The sequence below is a fragment of the Syngnathus leptorhynchus genome, chromosome 12, assembly GCF_054491065.1.
Source record: "Syngnathus leptorhynchus isolate UIUO chromosome 12, UIUO_Slep, whole genome shotgun sequence".
Classification (NCBI taxonomy): Eukaryota; Metazoa; Chordata; class Actinopteri; order Syngnathiformes; family Syngnathidae; genus Syngnathus; species Syngnathus leptorhynchus.
Genome location: NC_141206.1, coordinates 1,549,079 through 1,563,807, shown reverse-complemented (window position 1 = coordinate 1,563,807; position 14,729 = coordinate 1,549,079). Strand labels below are relative to the sequence as shown.

At 44.5% G+C, this 14,729-nt stretch overlaps 1 protein-coding gene across 2 annotated transcripts in view; it reads right to left on the bottom strand.

Moving 5' to 3' along the window:
* ror2 (receptor tyrosine kinase-like orphan receptor 2) overlaps window positions 1-14,729 on the bottom strand; it is a 62,463-nt gene that overhangs the window by 14,888 nt on the left and 32,846 nt on the right. For both annotated transcript variants that reach the window (XM_085926748.1, XM_085926749.1), the window contains exons 2-7: window positions 7,008-7,079; window positions 5,568-5,855; window positions 5,401-5,431; window positions 897-1,018; window positions 466-780; window positions 124-378 (exon numbers count right to left, since the gene is read on the bottom strand). In XM_085926748.1, coding sequence (XP_085782874.1) covers window positions 124-378; window positions 466-780; window positions 897-1,018; window positions 5,401-5,431; window positions 5,568-5,855; window positions 7,008-7,079 — 1,083 coding nt within the window. The remainder of the gene's footprint in view (window positions 1-123; window positions 379-465; window positions 781-896; window positions 1,019-5,400; window positions 5,432-5,567; window positions 5,856-7,007; window positions 7,080-14,729) is intronic.

Genomic DNA, 14,729 nt, shown 5'->3' with positions numbered 1-14,729 from the left:
TGGGACTCGCAATCGGATCGGATTTCGGGTTAAAAGATCGGATCGGGATCGGAGGCCTAAAATGCTGATCCCTAGTTTTTGATGGTGCAAAATGTTTGACTTAGTTGACAGCATGGTACTTACTGCAAGGTTGAATATCACAAAGGTCCACCCTGACTCGAGGGTCCAAAGTGAAGCACCACGGAGCCTGCATCTGGCCTCCTGGGTTCCGGCAGTAGTTGTGGCTTGCCCATAGTTCAGGGTAGTCTTGAGACAGATAGTGAGTATGGGGGTATTGACTGCTCCATGGCTGGCAGTAGAGACCGGATTTAGTGATGCTGACAGTGCCCCTGTAATCAGCCCCGCTTCCATTGTAGCAGCTTTGGTCTGTGGGGGAATCTGTAAAACACATTATGGGTAGGACACTATTTTGCCACAATGCCTCCCTATCTTCTTGAATGACTATTTTTCATCTTATCAGCTTACATGGGCCGAGTTTTTCTGGTGGCACTCCGATTCGCATACATGAAGCAGCATCACGTGTTCCTGGGTGAGGTAGGAGGTGACAGCTGGGAAGCTCTAACTGCATGAGGATCATGGGATTGGATCGGGCAATAGTGTACTCAGCATGGCACAGGTCGTTCTCCAGGGCCTCACACTCGTCTCGACAGAGTTGACGTCGCCGAGGACTCCGGGAGCTCTCGTCACACAGAGGAAAGACGTAGTAGCAGAAAGAGGGGATGGCAAATTTGGAGCACTGATCCGACAGATGAGTAGAGGTGCCAATCATTGTGAAGGCAGCTTAGAAGAAAAAAGAGATGTGCTTTCATAGTTTTACTGACCAAATGATTACCAAAACAGAAACAACGGGTGCTTGGATGTTTAGAATTGTAATAAAAAAAAATATTCTTTTCTACCGGTGATGCGATTTTCACTCTCGCCCTGCATCTGCAGAGATTCCACATAAATGCTCTGGTTGCCAATGAAGCGAGCACAGGCAATGCCACGGTATGGCTGGCAAAATCCTTTTTCATGTGACCTTAAAAACACAGCACAAATGATTACTTAGTTAACTGTTTTTTTTATCATGTTAAGAGTGATTTAAAGCAAATCTGACAGAATCAAAGTTTCTGAAGAATTCGGTAGTGGTCCTGAGGAACTGCTAAAATATCAATGAACAATTATTTTTACATCATCATTTATGAAGTGACAAAGAATTCTGGGGAATATTTTTAGGAAAACATACAGTGGAGAACTGTCACGGTTGGAATGGAGCAGGGCGACCAAGTGCAGCTTGGACCAGGGTTTATTGGAGGAACCAAAGACAGACTCTGCAAACTGACATGACTAAACAAAACGATAACATGACTGACTAACCGAAAACAGACTTGAAAACGACAGGGACCAAAAAAGACATGAAGACGACACGACAACAAAACAACAGCAACCGCAACAACACGACAATGATCCGACCGGGCATGAGGGGCAGACAGGACTTATATACATGACAGGTAACAAGAGGCAGGTGAGAATAATCAAACTAATCAGGGGCACACAGGAGGGGAGGGGCGAGCACACAGACAGAAACCATGACAACAGACACATGGTGGAACGGCTGGGTACGAGACGTGACAAGAAGTCTATACATTTCAGCGAAAATGTTAGTTTTTTCCCATCCATCCAGCCGCCTGTTCAAACGCCCGCCCGTCCATCCATCAATCCAAACCACCCCACCCACCCAAAAAGTTATGTAAAAGGGCAGCTTGGCAGAGTCGAACCATTACCTGTAGAACTCGTAGTTAGCTCCAAGAATAACACGACAACCGACAGGTCAGTTCTAAAAATAGCTCACCAATAATGGGACATTTTAACTTGCTATGAAAAATTACACAGTAATACAGTAAAGTGTAATCATTAACTAGCAGACACGTAGACAAAAATAGTCTCTTCTAATAGAATAAGCATTATTCTCCATCCAGAACAGCTATGTCCTTGTATCTAGTGAATGTATTTTTGAGTCTTTGGTTCCTTTTTTTAAACCCACTATTGATTACAAGAAGATAGCATAGACATTGAAGTACAGTATTGGCCCGAATATAAGACAATGTTTTTTGTATTGAAATAAGACTGAAAAAGTGGGGGTCGTCTAACATTCAAGGTCTAGACATTATACCCATTCACTTGTGCGCAGAGGTAAGTTAAAGGTTGCTGGTATGGACTGAGTATGTTGCTGTGATCGTGTGCGTCTTTGACACAAAGTGAGTACCGTATTTTTCGGACTAAAAGTCGCATCAGCCATAAAATGCACAATAAAGGAGAAAAAAAAAACATACCGTAATTTTCGGACTATAAGTCGCTCCGGAGTACAAAACGCACCAGCCATAAAATGCACAATAAAGTGAAAAAAAACATATATAAATCGCACCGGAGTATAAGTCGCACTTTGTCAAAATCCAACACCAAAAACAGACATGAACCAGCAACAACAGGGTAAACGATACGGTATGCTAACGTGACATATACACAAACGAGGAGCTGAGAACGGGCCTGACGTAACATTCTGAGTTATTAAAGTAAGTATTACATAAATAACACGTTTATCAAACCATCTGTGTAACTCCAATTCATTAAATCCATCAATCGTGCTTTATGTAAACAATGCCGCGTATGCGCCGCATATGCAGACGTTGGAGCTGTTGTAAGTTGCATTTTTAATTATTCCATAGACCCATATAACGATATATAAAGTATATTTCAAATAACAATCATATTAAAACAATATTATCAAACCATCTGTGTCACTCCAAATCATTAAATCCATCGATCAAATTCCTCGTTCTTTATGTCAACAACGCCGCGCATGCGCAGCAGAGATCCAGTATATAACTATATAGTAGCTGTATATTGTGAGTTCAACTAGTCAACAACTACTGAACTTCCATCCACGGAGGTGGAAGAGAGCTCCATAGAATAGGAGCGGGCGTGCGTAAAAGCCATGTCCGAGCCCCATCCACCGTCTCCGGACAGCCACCTGGCCGAGTGCCGGCCCCCAACTTCCATCCACAGAAGTGAAAGAGAGCTCCCGTCGAGAAGGACCGGGCGTGCGTAAAAACCATAATAGTTTTTCAAACCTTCTGTGTCACTCCAAATCATTAAATCCTTCTAACTCTTCGTCCTCCGTGTCACTTACAAACAAAGCCGCTAATGATGCCCGTAGTACGTGGGGCCCTTCGTCATCTTCGTCATCCCGAGATCGAATCCTTTGCCCTTTATGTAAACAACCGCCGCGCAGCACGGGTGACGTCTCTTGCAGTTCAGATGACAGTAATCTACATCGCGGTTCGTTTATCGCGGTTTTACTACATCGCAGATTTTTGAATTTTGAAAATTTGTGAAAAAAATTACATATAAGTCGCTCCTGAGTATAAGTCTCCCCCCCCACCCAAACTATGACAAAAAACGTGACTTATAGTCTGAAAATTACTAGTCGTACTAAAACGTACTGAAACATTTTGGCAGAGCACTGTGTACAACCAGTATGTAACAACAAATTCATCGATTGATCCATATATAAGGCGCACCGGACTATAAGGCGCACCGGACTATAAGGCGCACTGCCGGCTTTTGAGAAATTTGTAGGTTTTTAAGTGCGCCTTATAGTCCGGAAAATACGGTAATATAAACTACAATTTTATCAAACCATCTGTATCACTCCAAATCATTAAATCCATCGATCGAATTGTTCGTCCTTTATGTAAACAACGGCGCGTGTGGGGCGTGCCGCTGACGTCTGACTCGTCATCAGTTGCAGTTCAAATTATTCCACAGGCCCATATAACAATATATTAACTATATATCAAATAACAATAATATAAACAACAATTTTATCGAACCATCCGTGTCACTCCAAATCATTAAATCCATTGTAATCTTCGTCTTGTGTCACTTAAAAAAAAAAAAAAAAACACTGCTGTTGACTACATATATCAAATAAAGGTAATTTAAACAACAATTTTAACTAATCATCCGTGTCACTCCAAATCATTAAATTCATCGGAATCTTCATCCGCTGTGTCACTTAAAACAAAAAAAACAAAACAAAAAAAACAACAACAAAAAAACAGCTGTTGAAGTCCGCCTCGTCGTCAGTTGCGGCTCCCATTATTCCACAGATCTTCGTATAAAACTACATTGTAGCGTTACCAAAGTACCAGGCATCGTACGAGCAGCGTACACACACGACTACAGCCATGACGCAGCGGCACGGTGACTAACGGTTGTATTTTGTATTTTGTTGTCTCGATGACTTATGTTTGGTGTGTTGCTGAGAGTATTTCATTTATGTTTATTTAGTATAGCGGAACTGTTACGCGCAGTTAGTTATGTAATGTGTGCAGTCTACTAGTGTTGTGTGACGTCAGAAGTTGAGCGTTGACTTACGTGCTGTATTTCTGTCTGTTGCAGAACCACACAAACACACACACACACACACACACACACACACACACACACACACACACACACACACACACACACACACACACACACACCACTCTTCATACAATAATCACACAAGAATCACATTCACGCACCCAAATACTCACCCATGTACACTACACACACACACACCTGCTCTCACATCCTTACGACCAAACGTGCCTATGCCCTTTTGCCTATTTGGCCCTATGAGCCACAGTGCCTGTTACTTTTTTGCCAATAACTCAGTAAAGCAATCAAAACTGAACCATGTCTTCCCTCCTGTGTTCTGACCAACACCCGGGGGCGAAAAGAGCATAACCATCCGAGCCAACCCCCTATATAGTCCTCAGGCTCCCCAACAATAGCGGTAGCAGTTTGCATTATTTTATTGCAGTGTTTTGTCTTATTAAGCTTTGTTTCAAGACTACAGTTACAGTTAGACGTCACTTTGATGGTTAATGCAGTTATTGCAATTTTGTTGTTTTATCACAGTAGACGGTTTATTTACATTTCAAAAACTAGAAGCCATTCGTTAACAAATGTGGTTGCACTTTAGTTTACATATTTAAATGTTCAGATATTAAGACGTGATAGACAGATTTTGCATGACTTGAATGAGGCAAAATAACATGCTTTTTCTCTTGAATGTACTGTTATAATCATTTGTTTCTGATGTAATCATTTTCTGTATAAAAATTTAATTTGGTGTTCAAAAAGTCTTTTTTCAAACTTGAGTCTTGAAAAAGAGGGGGTTGTCTTATAATCAGGGCTGTCTTATATTCGGGCCAATAGGGTCGTATGAATTTTCCAACAGTATTTCTTAACTAATGCAACGTTTTGGAAAGTTCAAGTATACAAAGTCGCCATCACTACAAAAACATGACCAAACTTGAGGAAGTAATGGTTATCAATCTGTTTCACAAAAAGAAAGAGTTCACTTACGTATGATCTGGCCCATGAGTAGGTATTTGCCCTGTTGATTAACATGATCAAACATGAATTCACCTTTTACAAAAATGCATCAGTGATTGACACGATTATGCATGCTCCTTAAAAAGTTGTGAAAAAGACCACTAGAGATACTGATTCACTGTGTAAACAAACCTTACCCAGTTTGACATAAAGGACGCCTGTGGCATAGATCACTTTGTAAGCATTGGAGGCAACACACTGATAATACCCAGTGTCCGTAGTGTCAAGGTCGGTGATCCTAAGCTTGGATCCAGCCTCAGTTTTGCGGACAGTGATACGTCCCTGCTCCTGGACAACAGGGGCATCATTTTTAAGCCAGCGAATCATTGGTCGAGGATTACCAGACACTTTGCAGTGCAGTGTTGCTGCCTGGCCCTGGAAGTGTGTGATATTGTTGACTGGCTCCAAGAACTCAAGGAAGTAACCTTGACAAAGCGAAATACAAAAAAATATCAGTTTAAGTAATGCAGAAAAAAATCTTTGCATAAGGACATCATCCAAAGTTTATGTTTTGTGGTTTTGTGGGAACATAATCATTCCCTTTGATAAATTGATTGATTGATTAATTGATTGCTTGGTCATGTAAACATATTACAAGTACAAACAAAACAACATAGAATAAAGAAACAATAAATTAACAGATATCCTAGTTGGGGTGGCTGTGGATTAGTCGTCTAGAAGGTTGGTTGTTGGATTAGTGCTCTGCCCGAATCATGGGTCGTTGTATCCTTGGGCAAGACACTTCCCCCACATTGCCTCCGGTGCCACTCACACTGGTGTATAAATGTTTGGTTGTGGTCAGAAGGGCTGTAGGAGTGCACTGGCAGTCACTGTTAGCCTACCCCAGGGCTGCTCTGGCTACTTAGGTCGTTTATCATTACCAGAGTGTGAATAGGTGAGTCGTGTATGAATAATACATCTAATATGAGCGCTTTGAGAATACTATAGAAAAGTGTGATATAAATCAAATGCATTATTATTTTTTATGCATACGTAAATCAGGATCAATTTTTGTTGACTAATGTCGATGAGACAAAAATGTAGTTTATGAATTAAAGACTGGGCTAAAAGCAATAGACATTTTAGTTCACGAGCAAAGATGAGATGAAAATGAATGAATGTCTTTTCTTAGCGTTGATTAGCTTGACTCAGTTCTCACACGATTCACGTTAAAACAATGCCAGAAGGTGAGTTCTCGTGTGATTCTCTGCAAAATCATGTTTGGTGGTGAGTTCTCACGCTATTCACGGCAAAATCACACTTGGTGGCAAGTTCTCACGCTAGTCATGGTAAAATCACGCTTGATGGTAATTTTTGATTCATGTGAAACTAACCATAGGTCAGTAAGTGAGTCACAGTTCACAGTTGGTGGTTGTTTATAATGTAACAAAACCAATGGCGATAATGTGCTACATTTAGCCTAATTCTTCCTCACACAAACATTAAGAATTCTTGTAACTTTCAAAAATTTTGCTATACAATTGTGACCAACGAAAATATGACAACAAACATCCGGAATGATTTAATCATTACCCTCAGATGGTATAAATGAAGGGCAACAAAGAGTACATTTTTACCTTCAAGTGTCGGAGCAGCTCCACTCTGAGAATCAGCCAGACCTTCTGCATCAATTGAGAGCCTGGGGTCACCTGCAATATAGTCACAGACACTTGTTAGTCCATCCATCCATCCATCCATCCATCCATCCATCCATCCATCCATCCATCCATCCATCCATCTTCTTCCGCTTATCCGGGGTCGTGTCGAAGGGGCAGCAGCTTTAGGAGGGACTCCCAGACTTCCCTCTCCCCAGCCACTTCATCCAGCTCATCCCGGGGGATCCCAAGGCGTTCCCAGGCCAGCCGAGAGACGTAGTCTCTCCAGCGCGTCCTGGGTCGTCCCTGAGGTCTCCTACCGGTGGGACATGCCCGGAACACCTCCCCAGGGAGGCGTCCAGAAGGCATCCTGATGAGATGCCCGAGCCACCTCATCTGGCTCCTCTCAACGTGGAGGAGCAGCTGCTCTACTCCGAGTCTCTCCCGGATGACCGAGCTTCTCACCCTGTCTCTAAGGGAGAGCCCGGACACCCTGCGGAGGAAACTCATTTCGGCCGCTTGTATCCTGGATCTCGTTCTTTCGGTCACGACCCATAGCTCGTGACCATAGGTGAGGGTAGGAGCGTAGATCGACCGGTAAATTGAGAGCTTTGTCATTTGGCTCAGCTCTCTCTTCACCACGACGGACCGGTACAGAGTCCGCATTACTGCCGACGCTGCACCGATCCGCCTGTCTATCTCGCGCTCCATCATGCCCTCACTCGTGAACAAGACCCCAAGATACTTGAACTCCTTTACTTGGAGCAGGATCTCATCCCCGATCCGGAGAGGGCATTCCACCCTTTTCCGACCGAGGACCATGGACTCGGATTTGGAGGTGCTGACCCTCATCCCGACCGCAAACCGCTCCAGTAAGAGCTAGAGATCACGGCCTGAAGAAGCCAACAGCACCACGTCATCTGCAAAAAGCAGTGACGCGATGCTGAGGTCCCCAAACCGGACCCCCTCAACGCCTCGGCTGCGCCTAGAAATTCTGTCCATAAAAATTATGAACAGAATCGGTGACAAAGGGCAGCCTTGGCGGAGTCCAACCCTCACTGGGAACGAATCCGACTTACTGCCGGAAATGCAGACCAAACTCTGGCATCGGTGATAAAGGGACCGAACCGCCCTTATCAGTTGGTTCGGCACCCTGTCCTCCCGAAGCACCCTCCACAGAACCTCCCGAGGGACACGGTCGAATGCCTTCTCCAAGTCCACAAAACACATGTGGACGGGTTGGGCGAAATCCCATGCACTCTCGAGGATCCTGCCGAGGGTGTAGAGCTGGTCCACTGTTCCACGGCTAGGACGAAAGCCACACTGCTCCTCCTGAATCCGAGGCTCGACCTCCCAACGGATCCTCCTCTCCAGCACCCCTGAATAGACCTTACCAGGGAGGCTGAGGAGTGTGATTCCCCTGTAATTGGAACACACCCTCCAGTCCCCCTTCTTAAAGAGGGGAACCACCACCCCAGTCTGCCAATCCAGAGGCACCGTCCCCGATGTCCACACAATGCTGTAAAGGCGTGTCAGCCATGACAGCCCCACAACATCCAGGGCCTTTACGAACTCCGGGCGGATCTCATCCACCCCTGGGGCCCTGCCACTGAGGAATTTTTTGACTACCTCAGTGACTTCGACCCCAGAGATGGGAGAGTCCGCCTCCAAGTCTCCAGGCCCTGCTTCCATAATGGAAGGCGTGCCGGTGGAATTGAGGAGGTCTTTGAAGTATTCTCCCCACCGACTCGCGACGTCCCGAGTCGAGGTCAGCAGCACACCATCTCCACTGTGAACAGTGTTGACTGTGCACTGCTTCCCCTTCCTGAGACGCCGGATGGTGGACCAGAATTTCCTTGAAGCCATCCGGGAGTCATTCTCCATGGCCTCGCCAAACTCCTCCCACGCCCGGGTTTTAGCCTCAGCAACCACTGAAGCCGCGTTCCGCTTGGCCATCCGGTACCCGTCAGCTGCCTCCGGAGTCCCGCAGGCCAAAACGGCCCGATAGGACTCCTTCAGCTTGACGGCATCCCTTACCGCCGGTGTCCACCAGCGGGTTCGGGGATTGCCGCCACGACAGGCACCAACAACCTTACGGCCACAGCTCCGGTCGGCTGCCTCAACAATGGAGGCGCGGAACATGGTCCACTCGGACTCAATGTCCCCTGCCTCCCCAGGGACTTTGGAAAAGCTCTGCCGGAGGTGGGAGTTGAAGCTCTTCCTGACAGGGGATTCTGCCAGACGTTCCCAGCAGACCCTCACAGAGACCAGGCCAGGTCAGACCAGGTCAGACCGGCATCTTCCCCCACCATCGGAGCCAACTCACCACCAGGTGGTGATCAGGTGACAGCTCCGCCCCTCTCTTCACCCGAGTGTCCAAAACATGTGGCCGCAAATCCGATGACACGACTACAAAGTCGATCAACGAACTGCAGCCTAGGGTGTCCTGGTGCCAAGTGCACACATGGACACCCTATGCTTGAACATGTTGTTCGTTATAGAAAATCCGTGTCGAGCAGAGAAGTCCAACAATAGAACACGCTCGGGTTCCGATCGGGGGGGGGGGGGGGGGCGTTCCTCCCAATCACGTCCTTCCAGGTCTCACTGTCATTGCCCATGTGAGCATTGAAGTCACCCAGTAGAACGATGGAGTCCCGAGAAGGAGCGCTCTCCAGCACTTCCTCCAGGGACTCCAAAAAGGGTGGGTACTCTGAGCTGCCGTTCGGTGCATAGACACAAACAACAGTCAGGACCCGTCCCCCCACACGAAGGCGGAGGGAGGCTACCCTCTCGCTCACCGGGGTGAACCCCAATGTGCAGGCACCCAGCCGGGGGGCAATAAGTAAGCCAACACCTGCTCGACGCCTCTCACCATGGGCAACTCCAGAGTGGAAGAGAGTCCAGCCCCTGTCTTGTCTAGTCGGAACTTTTCTGCCTCACACACCAGCTCAGGCTCCTTTCCACCCAGAGAGGTGACATTCCATGTCCCTAGAGCAGGGGTCGGGAACCTATGGCTCGCGAGCCAGATGTGGCTCTTTTGATGATTGCATATGGCTCGCAGATAAAACAAAATATTCTCACTTGTTTTAATCCATCCATCGATTTTTCACTGCGCATGTCCTGTTCAGGGCTGCAGGAGCAATTGTCCATTATTTTAATTGGATGATACTGGCCTACGTTTGCCGTTACTGGGTAAAACAGGTAAACGCCCCCTTTTGAATCAGTCTGAGACTGCGTCTGCTCGGTCATTAGCTCAAAGCTAACCCTGCGACGAAGAAGATGGCGAAAAGAAAAAAAGACGATCAGTATCGTACATTTCAGGACGAATGGCCGAAGAATTTGCCTTTGTGGAGAGAGCGGGTTCTGCGGTGTGTCAAATTTGCAATGACAAAATTACATCGTTTAAACGGTCGAATGTAAAGCGGCACTTCGACACGCGCCACGCTACCTTTGCATCAAAATACCCTGCGGGAGACAACAGAAAGAAGCGTGCCAAGAGCTTCTGAGCAGGGTGCAAGCTAGCCAGCAGCAACTCCGCGTATGGACCCGGCAAGGTGACTATAATTCGGCTTTGCTGGTTCTTTAGCAATAGTGAGGAACGGAAAACCATTCACAGATGGCGAGTATGCTAAAACGTTCATGCTGGATGTAGCCAATGAACTTTTTGCTGATTCTCAAAACTTGGAATGCGCTTCCTGTCACATACCACACACTGCAGCTTGTGAGTATTGCTGTATTGACCATGTTTGGATCTACGTATGCACGTGAGCAGTCATTCTCACCTCTTAAAAACAACCTAGGATCACGTTTAACGGATGAAAGCCTCAACGCTTGCATGAAGCTTAACCTCACCAAGTACCAACCCGACTACAAAGACATCAGCAAATCCATGCAGCACCAGAAGTCGCATTAATGGTGAGTGTTATAACAACAATATTTAAAAGAATAAATTCAGAGGCTTATTATACTGACATTTAGTTGAATTCACTTTTAAAATATATTATATGGCTCTCACTGAAATAAATTTCCAAATTTTTTGCTTTTATGGCTCTCTTAGTCAAAAAGGTTCCCGACCCCTGCCCTAGAGCCAGCCTCTGCAGCCGGGGATCGGACCGCCAAGGTGCCCGCCTTTGGCCGCCGCCCAGCTCACGCACCCGACCCCTTTGGCCCCTCCTATAGGTGGTGAGCCCATGGGAAGGGGGACCCACGTATCCCCAACGTACTGATTATTAAAGGCTACACTCCTCCCTCCCAAAAGTATTGATGATTTACAGGTAAGTAATCTTTCCTTATGGTATTTTCTGAATCTCATTAATAACCTTTAGCCACTGGCCCCAGGGAGTAACATATTGGTCATATTGGTCTTTAATGGATGAAAGCCTCAACGCTTGCATGAAGCTTAACCTCACCAAGTACCAACCCGACTACAAAGACATCAGCAAATCCATGCAGCACCAGAAGTCGCATTAATGGTGAGTGTTATAACAACAATATTTAAAAGAATCAATTCAGAGGCTTATTATACTGACATTTAGTTGAATTCACTTTTAAAATATATTATATGGCTCTCACTGAAATAAATTTCCAAATTTTTTGCTTTTATGGCTCTCTTAGTCAAAAAGGTTCCCGACCCCTGCCCTAGAGCCAGCCTCTGCAGCCGGGGATCGGACCGCCAAGGTGCCCGCCTTTGGCCGCCGCCCAGCTCACGCACCCGACCCCTTTAGCCCCTCCTATAGGTGGTGAGCCCATGGGAAGGGGGACCCACGTATCCCCAACGTACTGATTATTAAAGGCTACACTCCTCCCTCCCAAAAGTATTGATGATTTACAGGTAAGTAATCTTTCCTTATGGTATTTTCTGAATCTCATTAATAACCTTTAGCCACTGGCCCCAGGGAGTAACATATTGGTCTAGAAAGTTTATCCATTTGAAAAACATAAACCTAAAAGTGCATCAGGAGTGCGGCGTCAGAAAATGAACCGAAACTTGGACCATTCAGCCCAATCATTGTAATTTACCCGCCTAATTAAAGTGAACAGAAAGAATTTTTGAGGCCTTGTGTAAAGTGTATGCATGGTATGTGGCCTCGGGGCAGATGAGTTTCTTTTCACCTTGAGGTCATCAGATATACTGGCCCTTAGGTTTTATGGTGGGGGTCATAATTGCACACGGTATAGAAATTGTGGGCTTCATTCCGGCTTTAGCCTTCGTGTGTTCGCCTATAGTTTGTGCTATTGGCTGGCAACCAGTTCAAGGTGTCCCCTGCCTGCAGATTAGGATGCAGCTGATTTCGTACTCAAACCAATTGATTCAGGCAATTGTCTTTATTAAATACAGACTAATAGCCACCCCCATCTACAAACCGGATTCGGTTGTAGTTGAGAAGTTGTGTAAAATGTAAATAAAAACAAAATACAATGATTTGAAAATCCTTTTCAACCTATATTCAATTGAATACACGACGAAGACAACATATTTAATGCCCAAACTTAAAAACCTTCTTTTATTTTTCAAATAATAATTAACACAGAATTTCATGGCTGCAACACGTGCAGTAGAAGTTGGGAAAGGGCATGTTTACCACTTCGTTACATCACCTTTCCTTTTAATAACAACTGAAGCGGTTCATCAAGCAAGAATGAGAAAGAATTCTACATGAGAAGCTAAGAAAATTAGACTCTCTTCCAAAACGTTTATTGAATGTTATTTAAAGGAAAGGTGATGTAACGAAGTGGTAAACATGCCCTTTCTCAACTTCTACTGCACGTGTTGCAGCCATGAAATTCCAAGTTCATTATTACCGTATTTTCCAGACTATAAGGCGCACCAGATTATAAGGCGCACCTTCAATGAATGGCCCATTTTAAAACTTTGTCCATATATAAGGCACACCGGATTATAGGGCGCATAAAATAGAAGCTATACTGCAACAAACCGAGGTTAACGAGGGTTGTGGTATGCATCTACTAGCCAATAACCAATGAACCCTCTGTAAACAATCGCGTTTGACTCTCAAACTATCTCCTATAAAATGATCAGAACTGACTAAAGTTTCATCTAACGCATTGGTACTGCTCACCTATGTTTCCCTTCCATATCGATCCGTAAATTTACTTGAAGCATTAACAGAGCAGCCTATTTTGACATGAAATAGCCTCGTGCGTATAGCACCTATCATTATAGCATTAGCCACCCGCAAACTCCCATGAGCCTCAGCTCGCAGACTCCCATGAGCCTCAGCAAAGTGTAAACAATCGCGTTTCTCAAACGAGCTCCTATAAAATTATCAGAACTGACTAAAGTTCGATCTAACACAGTGTTACTGCTTACCTGTGTTTCTCTTCCATATCGATCTGTAAATTTACTCGAAACTTTTAGTGACACCGAGGGCCAAGAAAATGTCTGCATGGGCTAGAGCATTTTCTATTCGGGCTCCAGAGCTCTGGAATGCCCTACCAATGGATATTAGAACTGCTACCTCAGTAGAAACATTTAAGACACGTTTAAAGACGTATTTCTATGATATGGCCTTTAATTAACCTGTAGTAGCCGATTCGGCTGGAGTTCGTTTTGTTTGTTTGTCCCCGACCCCACTCCCCCCACCCCTCCCCGGTACTAAAAAGTACGATATTTGAAAAATAAAATAAAGTTTATGGGTTTGAGCATTAAATGTTGTCTTTGTAGTGTATTCAATTGAATATAGGTTGAAAAGGATTTTCAAATCATTGTATTTTGTTTTTATTTATATTTTACACAATTTCCCAACTTCAACCAAATCCGGTTTGTAAGTATAAAACAAAAAATCACGAATTTTAGCTGGTGCGGCTTATAGCCCAAAGTTCACAGTACATTTTACACAATTTCCCAACTTGAATCCGGTTTGTACATCACAGGCTTTTTCTTTCCCCAAATAATCTAGTCTCCCTAGGAGACCGGTGCCCACGGGACAGTTGCCACTTGAGTGCCAGTCCATCCCTGCTTATTGTGTGTGTGTGTGTGTGTGTGTGTGTGTGTGTGTGCATGCGTTACACATCTCAAGTGATCAAATGGAAGCAAAAACATCATAATTGAGTACCGTATTGGCCCGAATATAAGACGACCCCGATTATAAACCAACCCTCTCTTTTTCAAGACTCAAGTTTGAAAATAGGCTTTATGATTCGAGTTTGAAAAAAAACTTTTTGAACACCAAATTTAATCTTTATACAGAAAATAATTCCAGTACTTCTGAAACAAATGATTGTAACAATATATTCGAGAGAAAAAGCATGAAATTTTGCCTCATTCAAATCATGCAAAAACTGTCAAGCACATCTTAATATCTTAACATTTAAATATGTAAACTAAAGTGCAATCACATTTGTAAATGAATGGCTTCTTGTTTTTGAAATGTAAATAAACCAATCTACTGTGATAAAAAAACAACATTGCAATAACTGCATTGACCATCTAAGTGAAGTTTAATTGTAACTGTAGTCTTGAAACAAATCTGAATAAGGAAAATCATTGCAACAAAATAATGTAAACTGCTACTGCTATTGTTGGGGAGCCTGAGGACTGTATAGGGGGGTTGGCTCGGATGGTTCTGCTCTTTTCTTCCTCGGGTTTTGGTCAAAACACAGGAGGGAAGACGTGGTTCAGTTTTGATTGCTTTATTGAATTATTGTCTAAAAGGTAACAGGCACTGTGGCTCATAGGGGCAT